The following is a 20815-nucleotide window of genomic DNA, read 5'->3' as shown; positions in this document are numbered from 1 at the left end:
TAGACAGCTGAATTGCAAAGGTGGGACGCGTCGCGGTCATATGACGTCATGCCGTAGCTGTCCCTTCAACCGTCGCAGCTGTACTGCGTGTCTGATGGTGTCGACTTGAACACCACGATAAAAAGGATTTAACAGCCACCTGCAGCACGATCCACTGTCACAACAGCCGTGCTTAGTTTAGAGGTGTACGTCTCCCAGCAGCTCACACACTGAGACATTTATAACAGCTCTTTTTTGTTTTTGTTTTGTTTTTAGAGAAAACTAAAATGAATGATTTCTATTCATGACCTGCAGATTATACAGTAAACCTCGAGTATTGTCCCCCTCTGAGATTTCTGCCTCCACCATGTAACAGTGGAGGTGAATTTAAGTCCAAGCACTGAAAACAACACCAGATCTCCCTCTTTAAATGGTGTCTCCATCACTCTGGATAGTCCTGCGATCACACTATTGGCAGTTTTAATTGGACACACTCGGCTTCAAGTCTCACAAATGAAAATATATTAACTGAACCTTAAATATCTCAGCGAGTGGATGTTTAGACTTTAAGAACAAGAGGCAATAACAAGAGCTTATATGACTGTACTGTCGTCTGAATATAACTTTAGACAAATATAAAAACTCAAGTTTAAAGGATCAGTTCACACAAATCACAAAAAGCAACTCACCTTGGCCTCATTGTGTCCAACCATGCAGACAGTTTCAGTTTCAGCTGAGCAGGTTTTCAGATGCTATCAGTCTCAGATTTGTGTCCCCACCCTAATACAGTGGAGGTAAATGGACATTTTTAACGTGTGTTCAAAGCATTGGAAGGACTAATACTACAGATGGATGCAAAACAATGGAGGTGAACACAATCTTACTTTTTTGTATCATGCATGGTTCGATACCACTGCAGATTTGGTTGGACTGACCCTTTAAATTAAAACTCACTGTGCTGCAATTTAAATATTTTAATTTTGGTGAAATACTCTGCTGTTTGTTCTATAAAGTTTTAGGAAATAGTAAAAATAATTGTTCCTCAGTTTTCCAAAACCGAAGTTAAACTTCAATTTTTTTCCCCAACCAGTTGTTTTTAAAAGAGCAAATATTTTAACTTTTTTTTCAAAAATAGAATTTATTTTCAAAATAGTTTCCAATTAATTTTGCTGATCAACTAAAATTGTTTCAGGTCTGGTCAGTGGGTTTAAACAGGAGAATTTCACCAGAGATTAACTGTGAAAATTAAAAGTGAAGGTGTAAAGTCTTTACAGAAAAGTTAAAGCAACATGTTTAAATAAATCTCTAAAACTAATTTTTAAAGGCTTCTAGGCAGCTTTCATTCTTTTAGATTCATTTAAATTAAAGTCACATTAAAGATGTTTAAGTGATAAATGTAAGTATCAACACTGGATAGTAACAGAGGTCCAGCAGAGCAGCGTCGATGCATGTTCGACCACTTTTTATTGCACGATTCATCAGATGTGAGATCCTGCACAAAAGTGTTTTAGCATTGCATCAAGAAAAAAAAAAAAAAAACATACAATGTCAGAGAAATTGTATATTTACAATAGATGCATCACTATTACCACTTATACATTATGTACATATTAGTCACTATGACAGTAGTTACAGAATGAAACCCCTACGCACACATTACACTTCAGCTCTACAGGGAATTACAGTGCTTACAAAAACAAAAAACAAAACAAAAAAAAAACTGGCTGGACTACATTCACTCAACACAAATCAAGGTTAGGATGAAGATTGTTACTTAGAAAGTCGCACAATACTCATACTTGCTGCACCTCTGGACATGTCCCATTCACATGCCCTGGAAAAAAAAAAAGGTGCAGTTATTATAAACAGGCTCCTGTTGTGTCTGTACAAGTCCAATCTGCTTTTTGGAGACGTTTTAGATCCTAGAAGAAGAAAAAGAACAGATAGTGGCTTTAAAAAAAACAAAAAACAAAAAAAAACTGTTTTGGACAGATTCAAGATAAAATACTCAAACGTTTTTTTGTCAAATATGAAATTAAAAAGGCACAAAAACAAAACGTCTGTAGCCGTCTGTAGCAGTGTTACTGGAAAGAAAATTCACAACCGACCCAAAACAGAGAATGGTGACATGAACTCTTCTGTTTGTTTGACACAGGACAAACTTAAATATTATTCAGTCAAAAACTAACTTCAGAAACTTGCATTAATGACTGCTGGAGGAAAACCTGGTGTCAACACATCTGCATGTGGACTAGAAATTGTGGACAGCTTTTGTTCTTCTTGTTTGACTAACACTTTTCTGGGATTTAAGATGGTATCAAATCTCCAAGTATGGTGGCCACTTTAGGACATTTCAGACTCAGTTTAGTGTTACTGTAACTGTTTAATCTGTAACTACATTTAGGCTCATCATTTTCACATAAAGGGGAAGCTACATCTGTAAGGCTATGATGCAATTATTAATACTGATGTTAGGAAAGGTTGGCACCTCCACAAGGGACCATGAGGTGAAGCTAAGGGTCATTAGACGATAACTGGACCAGAGGGTGGTGCAAAAATAAATCATGCTGGACAAATATTTATTTCTTAAACTTGTCTCTAAACCTCTTCAGACCTGTGAAAATCAAATGAAACCATCTGAGAAGTGAAGTCAGCCAGGGAGTCAGTGCCTTTAAAAACCTTTTTCCTACACTCTGTGGCTTCACCATCAGTCTGTGCAACATCAGTTAATAATCAATCATAATCATACAGGCGGTACTTTCATTGTCTATGAGGAAAGGCGAGACTGGAGATGAGCCTAAATCAATCTGAGTGGATGTGCTCACATAGTACCTTGTAACTGTTTCACATCAACAGAAACCCTCCAGACGGTTGCACAAGTGCAGAATTATTCCCATGAGGATTAAAAAAAAACAAAACAAAAAAAAACATTAGTGCTGCAGCCAATGATTACTGTCTTAAATCAAAATGCCAGAAAAACATCCAGTTTCCTTCAGTCCAAGGAGATGTTATAAAAAGTACTTTTGTCTGACCAACAGTCCAAAGCACAAAGACGTTCACTTTAGGACAGGGACAACAGATTTTATCTGATTAATGGACTGTCTAATTATTTCAGCTCCAATATCATCAGATTTAACTTTACAAAGGACTTCTCTAATGGACTTTAGGGTTTTGATTTTAAAATATGTGCTGATTGTATATAGTCAATGTACAGCTGTGCCTCTATGAGCAAGTTAATTTTAAGTCAGTCATATCGGGCCTTCCCCTGTTGTAGTTATGACTTGGATGTTGATGAGAACAGTATTTATCAGTCAGAACCTGATGATTACTGTAAATTGAACACAACATGAACATAGAATTAGCATGATAGGCTACAGACAGTTCTTTATACTACACTGGGCTTCTGCAAACATTGGTCTCAGTGCAGTCATAAATTCTGGCCTTCGGACACAGGGACGTGGGCAGATGTTCACTTTTACACGAGGCTGATCCTCGAGGCACACAGATGTGTGAAGCATAAACAGGGCTTCACTTCATGTTAACGTACAGCTGAGAATTAAGGGCAGATGGAGCTCTCGGAAAACTGAGTCTGACAAAAGTTGAAGTCCGACAGTCCTAAATTGGCCACAGTACTTCTGTGTCAATGCTTTGTCAAGTAAAAACATGAAGAATTAGGCAAAATTTGCGTTACAAGGCGTTAGCCAGTGTGCCGTTAGTAATGTTAGAGTATTCAACAGCAAGCAGGACGCAGTTCTGAGACTAAAAACCTCCTGAGGATTAGAAAAAGTTGAGGTCTCTCTTTGAAAACCTCCGTTACAGAAGAACTACTCAATGACCTTATCACCAATAAAAAGCCCAGCCAGTGACACTGGGAGGCCTTCAGATTTCAAACAGCATGATGTGTGTATTTATACATACAAATCTTTGTACCTCAGATTTCAGATACTTCAGTGGAAAAACAAACAGCACCTTGAGGTTATGACTCAACAGTCGACTTAGGAAAAAAAAAAAAAAAAGGTTCAAGAGAATCGCTGTCATTCCTTCATTTATCTGGTTCACCCAGTGAGCAGAGAGCGTCAAAGACCTTTAAACCTCCCAGTAGTGTTTTTTTTTTCGTCAGACGGCAGTTTAAGAGCGCTCTCGCTTTAATACGTTCTGTAATCCCTCATTTTCTGGACAGGCAGGTAGATACATGGTTTGTAGCGCCATTGTTCAGCATCCTGATACAAAAAAAGATTCAAATCTAAAAAATAGAACTGAGCTAAAACAAAATAACAGGTTGTAAAATAGCAAACACATGTCTACAGTTAAATGTAACCTATGGCTACGGAATAAAAATAAAGAGGTCATCTGAGGCCTATCCATAGTGTCTTGGTGTTTGATATTACATCTGGCATATATATACTATATATAAAAATAAAAACAATCCATTTGGCAGCCTGTTTGATGTTTTACACTATTCCAGTAATCATAATTTTGGTCTTTGATATACACATATATAGATATAGCTATAAAACTCTGCTGTTCAAAATCATCCGTGTTGAGTGAGGAGGGGGGACTGAGATTCAAGTGAGCAGACGTGACGCTGCCGCTCAGCATCACGTCCGACTGCTTTAGTTTCTTTTCTGCAGAAACCAACTGGTTTCTTTTGTTATTCAAAAATAAAAAAAGTCAAATGATTGAAACAAAGATGAGAAAACAAAAATAAAAAAGGCAGTCTGGTTGGTGGAGGAGTGAGTTAGAATCCACTAGCTGAAGTTTCCTGACCTGCGCTCGCTCTGCTGCTTTGTGCTTTACCACAGATGGTTTGCCTCAGTGCAGACAAGTAGAAATAAACCTGAAAATGTTTAAAAAAAAAAAAAAAAAAAACAGAAGAGTTTAAGCGGCAAGCTCGAGGTTGTCGCCGAGCATGTGAGAGATCAGCGGCATTCCCTGATGACGAAGATGTACAGTGCCTTGGTTTTTGTGATCTTCCAGACAAAATTACGTGGGGTTCATATTTGTTCGTGAACGGAGAAGCAGGTGTCAGAGCCTAGTTTGGTCTTTTTGCTCTCTGAGGGGTCAAAGGTCACTTCAGGCCTCTGCTGCTTTCCTCTTAGAGCCCTTTGTTTTTGCCTCAGCTCCTTCCGCCTTCCTGGAGCCTTTAGGACGACTGGCGATGGCGGCAGTAGTGGCGGTTGTTGCAGTCGTCTCCAGGTTGGCGTGCTGATCCTGGTTGTCTGTTCCCTCCAGCTCGTCGTGCTCCTGGCAGCACAGTTGTCCCGTCGGAGGCCAGGGGCGCAGCGCCCCCTCCTGATGAGCCTTGCAGAAGGAGTTGGGGCAGAGCTGGCAGAAAGCCTCAGAGTTTTTCCCGCAGACGTCACAGTGGTGCCAGGGGCAGTCCCAGCGGCCTGCAGAGGGTGAGGAGGATGATATAGTTAGAATATAGAGCTTCAACTACTTTTTTATTATTATCGATGAATCTACTGATTATTGGTTGACATTAAATGTCAGTAACAGTGAAATATGCGAAAGATGCTGTGATGGCGGCAGCGTTAGTTGCATTGCTGTTGTTTCTTACCAAAGGGTCTCTTGGTGAGGTTCAGGCAGGACAGGTGATAAGCTTTGGTGCAGGTCTTCTTGTCACAGAGCACCAGCTGTCCTCCGTCTCCACAGCGGAAACACTCGTCCTCAGACTTTTTCTTTCCCTCACTTTTCCTCTTTTTATACTTTCTCTTCAACCTCTTCCCTTTTGGCTCAGCTGTTTGGCCGTTTGAGTTCTGTGGAGAAGACGCCACGTTGGAATCAATTTGAGCAACATGGGCAGCAGCTCTTGTATCATATATTTAAATTCACTGGTATTTTGACGTATATAAATTCTTTAAATTAAAAAAAAGGAACATTTTCTAAAGCAAGAAAGAAAGTGAAAATGAAAAACACTCCTGAATCCACTTACTCCCTTAATTACAGAATAACTTGTATGTATGTAATTTTTCCTTAAACCAGCCTCAATCACTCAAAACAATGGAAACATCTGGATATGATGTGACGCAATCCCAATTTAATCATAATTATGATTATGAAGCTCACCTTCGGACGATCACCAAGAAAACCACTACAGTTTGGGGCGCCGCAGCGACAGACCGTCTTCTCATTGCCGAGGCAGTCGAGGTTGTAGTTAAAGGTCAACTCAGTCCCTGTGGTCCAAGCAAAAAAATAATGCATAAAAAATAAGGACCATAAACAGGATGTGCACGTGGGCGTATTTGTAAATGATCTGAAATCTGTCGACAAAGCTGCAACTTGTTGGCAACTCGTCTCACCTGCAGGGATGTCACAGACGGCGAACAGGCCGACCCGTGTGTCGCCATTCACCGTCCACTTTTGCGTCTCACAGTTGGGCTGACAGCTGTGGTTCATGAAGCGAGAGTAGTTTCCCTTTGGACCAGCATCGATGATCCGATCCTTGGAACAACAAAGAGGTGGAGGCGTTCTGAGTCATTTGTGGCAGTTTATTTATTTATTTTATAAATTGTGATACTAGTGGTAAGAGACTGAAACAGGAATAAATTACAACTCCTGTATTACTTCTGTCATTATGTAAATATGTAATGTAATTATCTGTATTTGCATCTATATTACATTAGCATTAAGATCCATTTGTTTGGATTCCACTGGCCCCTGGTATTTGTAGTATTGACTACTGTAATGTTACAGTTGCCTGTTATGCAACATTCCCAATGCAATACCAGTTTGTTGCTGTGGCTCCCAGTAGAAATGGCACTGCTGCTGAGGAAGCAGCACCCCGACACACTGAGGAGCAAAGACCACTAGTCCCACTGTGAGTGTACTGGGGTTTAGACATTTGAAACAGCAGATACTGGGAAAAAAAGTGGAAATTTCTGTCTGGACACTACTGTTGACCCACACACACACAATCCAGACTTGGCTGGCACTAACCTTGTCAATGGTGAGCATATAGAAGTCGGTGATGTTGTTTTCTTGGGCGTACTTGATCCTCGCCCTGCACTCCTCCTCGTCGATCAGCTCTCCGATATATTCGTTCACAAACTCGCCCTGTTTGAGATACGCTACCATCAGACCAGAGACCAGCCGTGTACTGACACCAGGGGGTGTCCCGGGACGATCCGCAGGATTGCCAACGATTTTAAAAACGCAAGATAGTGGATACAAAATCCAGAAAATGTATTTACACCCCTTGAATGTTTTATGTCTTACAACATTAAATCAAAGGGGATTTAAAGTGACACAAGAGGAAAAAAACTCTTTGTCAAAATGCTTGTATGATAGTATTTAGTATAAAATACTTGTATAGGCACTTTGCTGTAATACATCAGGCTCTAGGTAGATGAGCTGCCAAAAAGACAGTTTAACTGAACACCACAAATGTTTCCTAAATAAAATAATGATACATTCACCAATATTCATTTTCTTTATAAAGCCTGTAACATAAAACACTTTTGATTATGTTCCCTCACACAGCACATTTTACAGATGAAAACTAAACTCGTCATTATTCTCTGGTGGAGAAATTCCAAGAAACTAAAACATGGATTTGCACAAAGAGAAAAAAAGCCTATAATATTATTATTATTGTTATTATTATTGTTATTATTACATAATATTGTAAACTCAGCTTATGCTCATCGAGAAAATACCAGTGTGATGATTTTTTGTGTCCTTCAGACAAAAACAGATCTTCATGTTTTCTGAATACATTTCCAAAAACAACATAGACATACTGATCTTTAATAAAGACGAATAAAGTTGGGTTTTGTTTTCTGGACACGAAATATTACCTAATACCTCTAAAAGACTGTTTTATGGTCAGGAAGCCTCTCTTCTCACCTTCTTGATGTCCCGCAGTGAAATCAGGCCCCAGCCTTTGCCGGGCGTCTTGATGATCTTGGTCTCTGGGTAAAGACGTTTGGTGAAATCCTGGTTGCAGCACCGCTCCCCGCTGGGACACACCTGAGGGTGGCACTCGTACTGCAGCATACGGTTCAGACACTCGGACTCGAACCCGCACGGCCTCTCGTCCGTCGGCTTGCAGTTACACTTGGGGATCTCAGAAATGTCTGCGGTGTAGACCTGAACCTTACCAAATGGTTTGTTGACCTGTTGACCGGAGGAAAAAAAAAGTAGAGACATAAGAAAAGTAATCGTCTTTTTAAAATCATAATTTTTTTAAATGATGCTATACATCATTTCTACAGAGATGAACGCAAAAAGATTCACAAGATAAAATTTCACACCTTGATGAATTTGTATGGAGGTGGTTTCCGGCTGTTCTCTTGTGCCTCCTTGGCCTCTCGTTTCATTTTTATCACCTTGAATCGAGCTTCAGCCTCCAAAAGAGCTGAGAAAACAAAACAATGTGAAGGCTCATTTCTTTTCATCTGTGGAAACAATCATCTGCATATTCAGGTTCAAAAATTAAAGAGAAACATTTTCTGCATTCATGTAGCAGCTGTGCTTTGATGCAACTTTGGTCAAGGTTCTATTCTTCACTTTTTAATGTGTTTTAATGATTAAATCAACTCATTAGAGGACGCTGCCTAAAATGTGCATTCAGCCGTACCATTCTTAAAAACTTTGCCGATGCCAGTCCTCTGGTGCTTGCTGCCCCTGTCTCCCTCCATGTAGGGAAACACTCGGCCCTGGTGAGTCCAGAAGTAATCCTTGGAGCCGAAGAAGAAGACGGGAAACTCTCCGATCTCGTGGCGAAGGTGCTGGATGTTGGTGGGAATGTTGCGGGGGTGGTGGATCTCAGCGGGCCACCACCTGAGAGGAAACAGCAGCAGTACGAGTGAGAGTTTTAATTCAGGGTCATACAGAACAAGAAGGTAGACAGCATTGTGGATTAAATTGGGAAAATGTATCATAAGAAAACAAGTGACAACTTTAGTTTCTCTCACCTGTATGTTCCTAGTTTGACCCAGATGATGTCTCTGTATTTGGGTTTCTTTCCGGCTCTGCAGTCGTTGCAGAACCAGCTCCCATCAGGCATAGCGATGTTCAGGCAGTCAGGGTGAAAAGCTGCTGGACAGGACTCGCAGCACAGCAGCTGCCCTCCTGCAACACAAAGAGAAATCCAATTAAACCTGGAAGACATTATGGATTTAGTTACGAGTCAGCAGCAGTAAAGCTGGCGAGCGAGCTCTAATTTACAGTTGAGTCATCTGTATGAGGGCGATAAAAACAAGCACAATAAAGTGCAAATGTTTAGTCTGACTCGCAGCCATGTACCCACTCATTAATCGACCCCACACGTTGTTCTGTGTGTTTTGGTTGACGCTGAGTGGATACATGCAGAGCAGTGACGCAGTGGCTCAGAGGCATTTCCACAAGATTTTGCGATGATAATAAAACTATTAGCAGGTAAACATTAAAGTAAGAAAACTGTTTTCTGTGTTTCAGTATCATTTCTCACTCACTGAAAAAAATAACACCCATTACAGCTGTCTCCTGGATGTAGGAGCTGGCTGTGATTTCAACTGAAAACTGACTCTCAGGAAGTGCTGCAGTTCAGCATTTCCTCAGTGATTTTCAGCAGCAGCCGCCACATGTGTGATTAATGGTTCCACACCCACTCCAGAGCAGCGTTAGTGCAGGAGGCTGTGCCAGAATAATTTCCCTGTTACAGCTTACAGAGATTAGGGAGATAATAATTTTTAGACTACACTGCTGCTCTGAGCAGCCTGAATGTGCGTGTGAACAAAATGTAAATCAAGAAAACAAATGTAAACAAAGCAAAGCGAAGATGTTTTCCAATCATCATTTCCAAAAAAGATAAACTTAAACATCCGCAGTCAAACATGAAAAGTATTCATGTTTATTAGTAGTTTAATATAAAACTTGCCATTTTCTGAATGAAATCTTGTTCTAGCAGCACAATAGAGCCTTAAAACGATTGCATTGTTGTTACATGGCTCATTGGTTGAGTAGACAAACTGTCATTATGTGGTTTCTCGTGACTGCCGTCTGACAAACCTTTGGAGCAGACGAAACACCAGCTGACGTTGACATGGCTGTGGTGGCTGTAGCCCTTCTTGGCGTTGAAGTGGTTGGTGCAGATAATGGCGGTGTTGGTGATCATCTCGCTTCCTGCAGCCACACACAAGTCGCCAATGTGGTAGGCCACCGGGCAGCGTAGACAGCGCATTAACCTACCTGCAACACGGAGAGCAGGACAAACACCGGGTTACACAGATATACAGCTACATCACACAGAAATCCAGCGTCATACAGTAGTATGAAATGCTGAATGATGGAAGCTGATGCACCTCCAACATTGTTATTGATAGGTTCAATTAAAAGTCTAACTGTAGCCTTTGGATATTTTTCCATTATACTGACATTAACTTGCGTCTCAGTCTAAAACTTGTTTTATTCTAGTTGGGGATTATCACAGATTAGTCACAAACTGGCAGCAAAGGACAACTGCATTATGTTTCATCAGTGTCTTGTTTTCATTGTCACAAGATCCAGTGTTGTAATCTGAGCACACCACAAGCTTCCCAGGCTGATAAAACAAAGAGGAGAACCTGTCTCCACTGAGAGGAGCAGCAGTGGAGGCCACAAAAGACAACTTTCTACAAACAAAAAAACGTCTCCAGCTCACCTCTCATTTACATTTCATGCTTGCTACACTTGTATGAAGAACAACTTAGAAAATCTGAAGATGTCAAAAGTTGTTTTCTCTACTCCATGCACCTTTAAAAAAGGTGAAGTTGAGCCAAAGTTTTCTACTCTTTATCTACTCTCTTTGTGAAAAAAACTAATATTAACAAAGTTTGTTTTTGAATTTCTCACACATTTCCTTTTTTTTTTCAGTGTCTTTTCCTTTATAATACTAAACATGTCTGTTCTGAAACTCTTCAAAATGTCAAGAAGTTCCTGACTGATATGGGTGAGGATGGTGATGATGATGATTTGTTTCCTTTACAGTTATTGCAATGGACAGCTGACTCAAAATATTCCTGCCCACACAGCTTTAAAGAAGCTTCAATAAAGTTTCATCCTCTGATCTGACACGTACGTGCAACAGCCTGATATATCTCAAGATAAATAAGTTTCAAGCAGCTCCTGACCCCTGTCCTGATCACCCCTCAAGTCTGAACATGTCTCAGAATTAAATGTATAGGAACGTAAATGGTAAAAATTAATGTGTCATGTTGCAGCTCCTCACCCTTGGTGGACTTGTGCTTGGTGCTGCAGCTGTAGTGGCAGCTCAGGCATGTGTGGAGGGGGCAGCGGAAGCCCTTGTTGTCGAACGAGGTGAGGGGGTTGAGGCGGACGCACGCCTCATGGTAAAACTTGCCGCAGTGTAGGACATGGCAGCGACGCACCTCGCCCTCCGACTGCTTACAGGTGAAACACGAGTGAATTCCTGACGAGATAAAGAAATGTTAACAGTTGAACAATTACACAAATGTACATCAGAGGTTAACTCATAATGCAGTGCTGTCATGTTGCCCTTCCCATAATAAAAAAAAGGTAATTAATCAAGAAAAAAATAACATTACCTGGTCACAGCCTCTAAAATGATAAAAATTAACTAATTAAATCTACATCTTGTGGCTTTAAGAGTAGGTGAGAGAATTAAAAGAAGTTTTGTTAATTTTATTGACCTGATTAACTTCCATTTATTAGTCAAAAGGAAAAATGTGCAGCAGGAGTTCCCCTGTAACATAAAATACCTGCCCAATGACTGTTTCTTTAACAAAATGTGAACGTCTCACCTGTGCTGCACTCTTGACACAGCAGCTTGTCGTCAGGTTTGAAGGACAGACCCAGACAGTGCAGGTGAAACATCCCACAACATTGACCTTCGCAGGGCACCAAGTCCTCACCAGCCTGTTCACACCTCTGTAGGAACCAACACACACAGATCAAAACATAAGCAGAGATGCAGACATTTCAGTGAATGCTGTCAGAATTAAAGATCAGAGAATGACATGGAAACCAGGAGAACTAGAGAAGTTATCAACATGGTTAAAGCTAAAAAGATCTCTATTCCACACATGATTAGAAAAGGATGGAGACTGGTTTAAACCACTTCACTGATATATTTGTATTTAGTCAAAGACCTACCTGACAGACAAACTCTTTTTTCCGTTCACCCTTCTTCGTCCCGTCTAAGCTGTCACTCGGAGAATCCGGTCGTCCTTCACTCCCAGAGCCCTGCAGCAAACAAAGAGTGATGACTTTGAATAAGACAGTGATGATCAGTAACACATCCACAGCCATACACTAGTGCTGAATGATCAACGGAAGCCTGTGTATTTCCTTCACACCTGAGCCAATGTAGCTTTTTTATTGAAGAGTTCTACTATAAAAACCCTTTTAAAGCTATCCAGTTCTTTATACTTCAAAAATGTCTCAAAAATTATTCCTGAGGTCTAACACCACCTGACGTCTCTCTCTCTCTCACCTCAGGATCAGGACATGGGGAGGACCTCCTCTTCTTTGCCTTAGCAGGCGTGGCCTGGCTCTCTCCATCCTGTTTCCTTTTCCTCCTATACTTTGGTTTCTCTGTGTCTTGTTCATCTGTGAAGAGTCAAAATGTTGAAACTGTAATTACCAATTACTGCAGGTCCACAATAAAGCAGCTATGATGACAGTGAGGCCACAGAGAGGTGGGAATTTAAGAGAGAAGCCCAGCAATGGAGCTTGTTATTTACCAGTAAGAGGCTCTTTTGTCTTTTTCTGTCGTCTCTTGGTTTCTTTCACGTCTTTGTCAGTTTTCTTCCTTCGTCTCCATTTTTTCTCCACTCCCTCAGAAGCTGAGGCCTGGAAAGGTTTTTGTGATAACTAAGTAAATTAAGGTTTTATTCCAAAGGGCTTAATGTCCATTTTGGGCACAAAGTGGTTGAAGTTCCATATTAAAAATTATTCTGATTGCATCAAACACCAATTTTGTCAGGCATTTTCTTTAAACATGAATAATAAAAGTCTCCACAGTGAGGTCTTCCTCAGTGTCAACTATTACTATTCAACAACAGATGCAGTTTTGTCTCTGTCGTGACATCACACCAGATGGAAACTAACCTGTTTTTCTGCATCTTTGTTCATTTTGCGTCTCTTTTTAGGCTGCTGATCCTTGTCTGCTGCAGCATCTGTCAGCTGCCTTTTAGAGGTCTTCTTCCACTCCCTCTTGACTTAAGACAGAAATGTTAAAATGTGGTTTAGAATTACACATTTTTATCCTCTGTTATTAGTTACAACAGCAAATCCTGACAACATCGTCCAGGCAGCTTTCAGAGCGGCTCAAGGGTTGATTGAAAAGCTCGGTCCCACCTTGTGCCAAGCTTCTAAATCAGCTAAAGAAAATACAAAATGGGCCAAAATAAACTGTCACTCAGACTCAGGAAGAAAAATCTCATTCACCTGAGCTGTGGTTCACTTAAATAAGGCAGTGTCTACCTTTGTGTTTTTTAGCAGCACTACATTAAAATTAACTAACAAACGACTGACTCACCTGAGGAATCAGTCTGCTCTTTGGGAATCCCTTTCTTTCGCCTTTTCTTCACTTTGTCACCTACGACAACAAAAGGCTATTTTTAAAAATTTAATTCATTTAACAAATCTACACGGATGCGTCATCGCCATTTTCTCCAAATTAAATACAGATGAGGATCAAATTATTAGTCTGACTTGTGGGAGAGTAATGATTCAAGCGCTTTTATCAGCTCTTATTTCAAATGTTCACTGTGTTTTATAAACAGCAAATAAATAAGCACCAAATGGCCACTGAAATCTGGTTTTCTACACAATTACCTTTGCAAAAAGGATGTTGTCAACCAAACAAAACTGTACACAACCACCAAACAGCAATTTGGATACATTTGGATAATTTGCATTTCTAAGCTTTAGTTCTACTGAGGATAAGCAGTCACACAGCAGACATTTACCCTCTCTCTACAATCACAGGCCACATTAAGTGATAAATTCCATAACAATCCACCCACTTCACTATTTTACTAGCCACATGTGGCAATTTAAAGCAGGAGATTCCACAGCTCTGCTTTGGTATGTTTACCAGAGCTGCCACAGCCAGATTAAAGCAACACTTTACTGATTGCTAGCGTTGATCTGGTGCACAGGTTTTTAATTTTCAACCAACCTGGAACTGAAACTGGAGGTGAGTCTGGATCCAAAGCATCATCTGTCGAAGAAACCAGCTTTGATTTCCTTTTTTTCACGGGGTCAGAAGAGTTGTTGGTTGCAGATTTTTTCCTTCTTCTCACTGTCTTGGTGGGAGACTGAGCTTGTTTGGGTCTCCTCTTTTTCTTCTGAGGTGCAGCTGCTTCAGTTTGTGCATCTGGTGCAGAAGTGGTGGGATCCTGCGAAGAAAAAACAAACAAATGAGTTCAAACGGATCCTATTATACTTTTCTTTATTTTCTGTCATATATAATGTTACAACATCGGATGTTAAATGTGGCCAAAGTTTCAAATGCAGTAAATATATGCAAAAGTAATTCCAATCTGCTTTGAACATGAGGTTTCCAGTGGCTTTTTCTACGCCTGACATCAGCATGTCACAGATTTCTTTATACGGCTGTCGGGTCCAAGCACAGCTCATTCTCCCAAAACAGTCTACTTAAGTAGCATTACAGGCATTTAATGTGCTCCAGTGTACAAATAACCAATGCAGGTTTTTGCAGGTTGTTTGGCAACAGCAGAATAATTTCACAAGCAACGTTAGCTTTAATATTTCCCAACAGTAGATGTATTCCACTTCAGAAAGCTCATTTCCCACATGTACCACTATTAATAGAGAAATTATTATATAGAAATTGTGATTGAAAGAATAGATCCACTGTTCTGTCGCACAATAAGCAGCTTATGGGTGTAAGATTTACAGAACAGAGACGTCCTGCTGTAATATTTGTTGCTGTGATGTTCAGGGTCAGATTCGGGCTCAAACATGAACAGATGGATTTTAGAAGTTTCCATTTCCAGTCATTTATGTTCTGTTACTTGGTTTTACAGTTTGCACCCAGAAGCTCCACACTGATCAGAGGATGAGGTGGTGATCACAAGAGCTGGGCGCCCTGCCCCTCAACAGGCTTCTGAATGTTCAGCCAATCCAGAGAAAGTGAGCTTTTAAGGAGGGCTCTTAAGGAGGCCCAAGCTAATATTGCCTATTTCAGTAAGAGGCTCAAGTGAGGGGCTAAGAGACAGTTTGAGATAAATAAAGACCTTTTCTTAACTGCTCTAGTGTAGTCCTATAAAAAAAATAAAAATAGCTGTATGGGCCCCTTTAATGATGCTATCCAAAGTTGAAGGTTTTCTCAGGCTGTTTAAGTATGATCATGGTATTATCTTATTGGGGTTTTAAAAATATGTCCACTCCAAAATGTTCTTAGTATTTTTAGACTTTAATTTCTTTGCTGAACTTAAATATATTAGATAAAATATAAAGTGAAGTGGACTTAATTGTGAGTCAATATCACTCTCTACTTTGCTAAAAGATTTTTTTTTTCCTTAATACTATAAGTCTGAGGATGAATCAATACCCAGATGAACTAACAACTCAACTGTATTATGGGTGAAAAGCCATTTACAATGTTTTGCAGTCCCTTTCATTTTCTGATTTTTTAACTTTTCAAGACTTGTAAAATATAAAATGTATCATTCCAACATTTTTCCTTCTTTTTAAACGTATGTACAAACTAGATCTGCAACAACTAATTGTTTGGTTGATCAACAGAAATAAATAAAATGCATGACAAGCTTTCCTCCGATAGCACATATTAGTTATCCTAAGCTGTAAAGCAGGTGTATCTTTTTCTTGTCAGAAACTATTTTTTTCAGTAGGAAATTATTTAGATGGCCTTTGCCCCTCTTTCGTCATCCTCTCCTTTTGAGTTTTGTTCTGTGTACTTGTTTCTTTTTCCCTGTAGAAGTGTTGTCTTGGGACTGGGGGTGACTGTAGGCTCATGGAGACCTACCAGCAGGGAGGGAACATCTGGGCTGAGTCGTGACTCTATTTCCTGGTTTGTCTCGTCACTCTGTTTTGGCTTCAACTTCTCCAGGATGTGGGGGTTAAGATGAGGCCCAGCATCGTCATACAGAAATGCAAAGTTCCCCATACGCTCATCCAGTGACATGCTGAGGGCCTCCTTAGCCTGAATGATACCCATGTTCCACTGTGCCTGGAATTTACGGGGTACAGATGAAGGCGTCTGCATTACACAGGGAGAAAATGACAAGATTATACGACAAGTTACAAAAAGACAATACAATAATGATGTTTAATCACTGTCCTGCATGCTGATATCAAGAAGATACAACAAAAAATGTTGCTTTTACTGTGGGCACAATTTAAAAACAAGACTGCATTATTGCAGCCTATCTTGTTTGTTAATGTGGGTGAAAACAGGCTGAAACTGATTAAACTGGCTGCTTCTACAATGAGCTTGATGTTAATGGGGGAAAAGCTGAACAATCATCAAATTGATGTTTACCTTTTAAACCAACCATTTGACTTTTCTCTAACTCTGTAGAAATTTAAAGATGAGAAGGAACCTCGTATCAAGCATTTTATAGAAGTGCAATACTTCAATGGTGCAGGTTTTCTAAGTGGCGTCTTTTAATATGGGCCAATAGAGCCTATAAGACCAATTTACAAGGGCCTCACAGAAGAAAAGAAGCTGATTTACCTTTTTGTGGACGATGCGGGAGGCTGCCTGTTTGTTGCCCTGGCTAAGCTCCTGGTATTGATCCTCCCCAGTGTAGGACACCATGTTCTTCTCAAAGACATAGCCTCTCTCTGGGGCGTCTCCAAAATACTGTACATGGTAAAGGAGGCCTGACCTGCTATTGGCTGCTAAAAACATAATAAACCAAAATCAACAATGGTATAAAAAAAATAGATTTTTAAAAAAGGATATCTGTTTCATACACAAGATAAGAATAGTTATAATATAAGTACTTATTAAACAGTGATTCTTCAACTTTTAACTTCACAACACATCCCTTAAAGCCAAATTATACGAAGCAGGTGGTTGTGAGTTTATCTCACCTTTTTGTTTCTGTTTGAAATGATTGCTGATTTCTGGATCTGTGGTCACCATGCAAGGCCACCAGGGGTATCCCGACACCTTTGTCCAAACCACATCACCAACAGAAAAACGGATCAGCGAAGGAGACTCTTCTGCAACCTCCTCCATCACCTCTGGGATGAGATCAGGCTAGAGACGTGACAAAAGATTCAGTTAATCAATAGATAGAAATAGAAACTAATTAAGGTTGCTGACACCTTTTCCTTCCTAAAATCAATTACTTTACACACATGATCTATTTCAGACACACACATCACTGCCAGTATTTATTCCTGTAAATACTGGCACATTCAGTACACTGTGTCTCCAGCTCTGCATTTTGGTTTTAAGACTTGCAAATGTTCTATCAACGTGAAACTATTTCTACTTCATGTTTATCATTAATTTTCCCAAATTAAGTGTGCAAAACAATTTGAATGTTAATAGGTTAAAATAATTCAATATCACTGTTCACAAATATTTACTGTGTAGTCAGCTGTACATAGGAAATTTGGTCACATTTGTATGTGTGGTCTGTCCGCATAACTGTAGAACATTATTGTGTCAATGTTTGTCTTAAAACCAGTATTAGTTCGACATATTGCAGTGTATTGTAATGTAGTAACTTGCAAGAGACAAACAGAAATTGTATCTTAAAAAAAAAATTCATGCTTTTGTACTTAAAAATGGGAATAAAAGCAAAACCTCATCAGTTGTTTCAATTCCATCTACAGCATCTGTGTGGTCAAGTTGTTCCCCAGGGATGACAGAAGAACTGAGGTTTGGTTGAGGTTTTGGTTTGTTAGGTCTCCCCCGCCTCTTCTTGTCACCCTCTCTCTTCTCGGGTCCAGATATAGTACCTTCAATGGCCGTGTCCAAACTGGTCCCATTGGCGCAGCATGGTTCAAACAGTGGCTGCTTGACCACCTGGGGTATTGTCACCTTCAGTTCAGGTTCTGTAAGGGGACTGCAGTTGTGCTGATGGGTGCCAGTCGTAGCAGGGGCTTCAGCACCCTTCAGCATTGGTGGCTCTGGAGCACAAAGCTTGGGCAGCGTGTCTTGGTCCCCGTTCAGCACACGGGAGGTGAGGTCTTTGAGCCTCTCATGGCTGTGGTTGTTATGACTGTGGCCAGCCATCTTCTGAAGGACGCCGTCTTGTAGTGTGGCGGCCAGCTGGGCAGCAGCTTTGTCCATTAGCAGAGCTGGGTCACTGCTCATGTCCCCCCGACCTTTCCGTACACTGAGGGACTCTGGCGGCTGCTTCATGCTGATTGGGTTGGCTGGTTCGGGCATCGAAGGCAGAGAGCTACCTTTAGTGTCCATCCCATCTAACCCCCCTCCAGGCTCACTGAGCTGCAGGGACAAGGAACACACAGAAACTTCTCATTCCACAGGTTCACACAGAAATCATTAACAATATCTTGCAGCCCATTTTTGATGCTCTCACGTCTGGCTATATGTAAAATGGCATTCTGGGATATGTGCATAACATTAAACACTTTACAAAATGGCACTCACTTGCTTCAGCAGAGCATGAACACAGAGACTGAACGCAGACTGGAAGGCAGAGAGGGCTGCACCTGTCACATAATGTTCTCGCCGCCTAGTTTTGGATGTTCTTATAAGGTAGGCGAGCAAGTCGATTGACCACAAGTCTGAAGCAACAATACCTCAGTAAAAGAAAACCTATGCCTCAATGAAATCTACATCTATATGTTACACTAATGTGCAAGAGGTCAAGTCAAATCTATTCCCGATTACTCCCATGCATAAGAACAAAAAAAAAAAAAAAAAAAAAAAAAAAAAAAAAGAAGAAGAAACACTGGGCGGCGGAAAACCTCTTACCGCGACAATTTCAAGTTGGCTTTCTCCTGGAAAAGGACTAGCTAGCTGCTAGCTACAGTCTGTGGCAAAGCGGCAAGGAGAAGGCTGGCTGCAGGCTCCACCGCATGCAGCGAATGCCCGATAAGTGGGTGGCCGTGCCGCGTAAGCCACCGCATCACCGGCTAGAAAAGCCGCGGAAATGGAAGCAGCTGACAAGTCGGAGTAATGCTGCTGGAGTGCGAATAATCACCGGAATCGAACGTATCCCGCTTCAATTTAAAGCTAGCATATATCATTGTAGGCTGCGGTCGGGCAGCTGGCTTAATTGCAACATAACGACAAGCCGGCTGGACGTATCTCGTTAGGGCGAGCGTTTTTAAGAACCGGTCTTCGTTTTAAAGTTAACTCTAGCCTTAAAGAGCTCTGCTGGCAAAAGGTAAAATACCCACCCAGCGGCTACCCTGTGTCATACACGAAACAGGCTGCGACTAAATCTGATGTGGAAGCCACGATGTGGGAATCTCATGGATTCCAGCTATGGACAAGCATTTCCCAAAGAGTACAACCGCATCTCTGTCAGTGCTACAGTCAGCCATTACATTCCAGCAAATAGACAAAGCCGCCACCCAAAAGCTAAATGCAATTAACTTTGTGAATAGCTATCCTTCCCAATTAGAGCAAATACGTGAATAAACGAACGGGTGCACGGCTGGACGATTGCAGCTGTATGTTTAAACTGTTTTTCTATTGTTTCACTAATATACTCAATTTGTAGGCGCCATGACAGCTCGTTTCAAAAAGGCTAACCGTGCTAGCCAAAGCTAACCAGCGTACCATTGAAGCCAAGTCAAACTGCACATTTAACGTTAGCATAGCTAGCTAGCTTGCTAGCGGGTCCTCTCTTGCTAAAATGGATGGTCGGCCCGAACAAGTGTACTTGCAAAAACCCATACCAGCTACTACCCCCGGGGCTGACAATAACATGAAAGACCGTTTCTTTGTAGTTACCTGTTGAATCTCCTGTCGGTGGTTAAAGGGAGAAAATGTCCGCATTCATCCTGTAAAACGGAGGCTTTCATTCAAGTCGAATCAAAAGCTTGCGGGAAACTCAAACTCTCCGGCCAACCAGCGCGAAAAATACTCACTTCCGATTGGTCGGTGGCGGAGAGAGGATCCAACCGGTCCTTTCAAAAAACCAACCGTAGGAAGTGGCTGACCCCGGTGTCTCCCGGCTGTTATCACCGCTTCACCTCGTTTCGAGATTATCTTTTATCCTTAGTTTTGCAGCTATGATGTGTGCATGTTTATTTGCATAGAATATGGGATTTACCCATGTTTAAATGTTTCTGAACTAATGGGAATACAATAGTTGACAAGACCAGTGCGGGACATTAAGTCAATAATATAATATAAGTCGATTTATAATATAATATATCTAATATAATATATATTTACTATATATATATCTTCCAAAATCACCAGAGGCCTAATGTTTAGTGAGCACTCGGCCTATCCTGAGTATGAATCCTGCCACCTTCATATAGCAAAATGAAACTTCTAGTACAACATATACTTTGGTCCTCAGCTCAGTGGGGCCCTTATACTTCCACATCTGGGCTGGTACCAGCTGTTACCCTCAGTGGTGGCTGACAGCCAGAAGATTTTCTATATGTGTGTTGGGATGTGGAAGTAGCATCTCATAGTCATGTTGTATGTGGGCTGGACATGGCCCGAGGAAACGGGCAGAGGAAATACTATCTGTGCAACCGGGCCTCCTGTGCTGAAACATTACTGCATTATACAGATTTTCCATTATTTTCTCCACACCTCTTTAGGGGAGGCTAAATAACACTTCTTTATATAGTGCTGCAAAATACATATCCTCAAAATGGACCCTAATACTGAAACAAAAAACAAACTGAACATTAGAGTGCTTATGAAGGTAGGATTTATTGCAGG

The 20815-nt window shown here is 40.8% G+C and overlaps 1 protein-coding gene across 4 annotated transcripts; it reads right to left on the bottom strand.

Annotated features, from left to right (window-relative positions):
• Window positions 1–1424: 1424 nt before the first annotated feature.
• Window positions 1425–20093, bottom strand: nsd2 (nuclear receptor binding SET domain protein 2). 4 transcript variants are annotated; one of them, XM_071497589.1, is made up of 23 exons: window positions 19865–20093; window positions 17738–18385; window positions 17014–17182; window positions 16652–16815; window positions 15941–16174; window positions 14108–14327; window positions 13463–13522; window positions 13033–13142; window positions 12666–12774; window positions 12416–12531; window positions 12076–12165; window positions 11724–11850; window positions 11171–11371; window positions 9973–10152; window positions 8898–9054; window positions 8561–8763; window positions 8235–8338; window positions 7828–8097; window positions 6919–7035; window positions 6282–6423; window positions 6049–6155; window positions 5540–5738; window positions 1425–5369 (listed from the first exon to the last, which is right to left on the bottom strand). In XM_071497589.1, exons 1-23 carry the CDS (start codon window positions 19907–19909, stop codon window positions 5053–5055), a joined length of 4089 nt encoding a protein of 1362 aa, XP_071353690.1. In that variant the 5' UTR covers window positions 19910–20093; the 3' UTR covers window positions 1425–5052. The 4 variants fall into 4 exon arrangements, with proteins under 4 accessions (XP_071353690.1, XP_071353688.1, XP_071353692.1 ...); XM_071497587.1 differs by having other exon boundaries at window positions 16652–16818; window positions 19865–20092; XM_071497591.1 differs by lacking the exon at window positions 19865–20093 and adding an exon at window positions 18551–19838 and having other exon boundaries at window positions 16652–16818.
• Between the last annotated feature and the right edge of the window lie 722 nt (window positions 20094–20815).

This window comes from Trachinotus anak, unplaced genomic scaffold (assembly GCF_046630095.1).
Source record: "Trachinotus anak isolate AG129_WGS33_773 ecotype Australia unplaced genomic scaffold, CSIRO_AGI_Tana_v1 ptg000015l, whole genome shotgun sequence".
NCBI classification, from domain to species: domain Eukaryota; kingdom Metazoa; phylum Chordata; class Actinopteri; order Carangiformes; family Carangidae; genus Trachinotus; species Trachinotus anak.
This window is presented reverse-complemented; position numbering and strand designations above follow the sequence as displayed.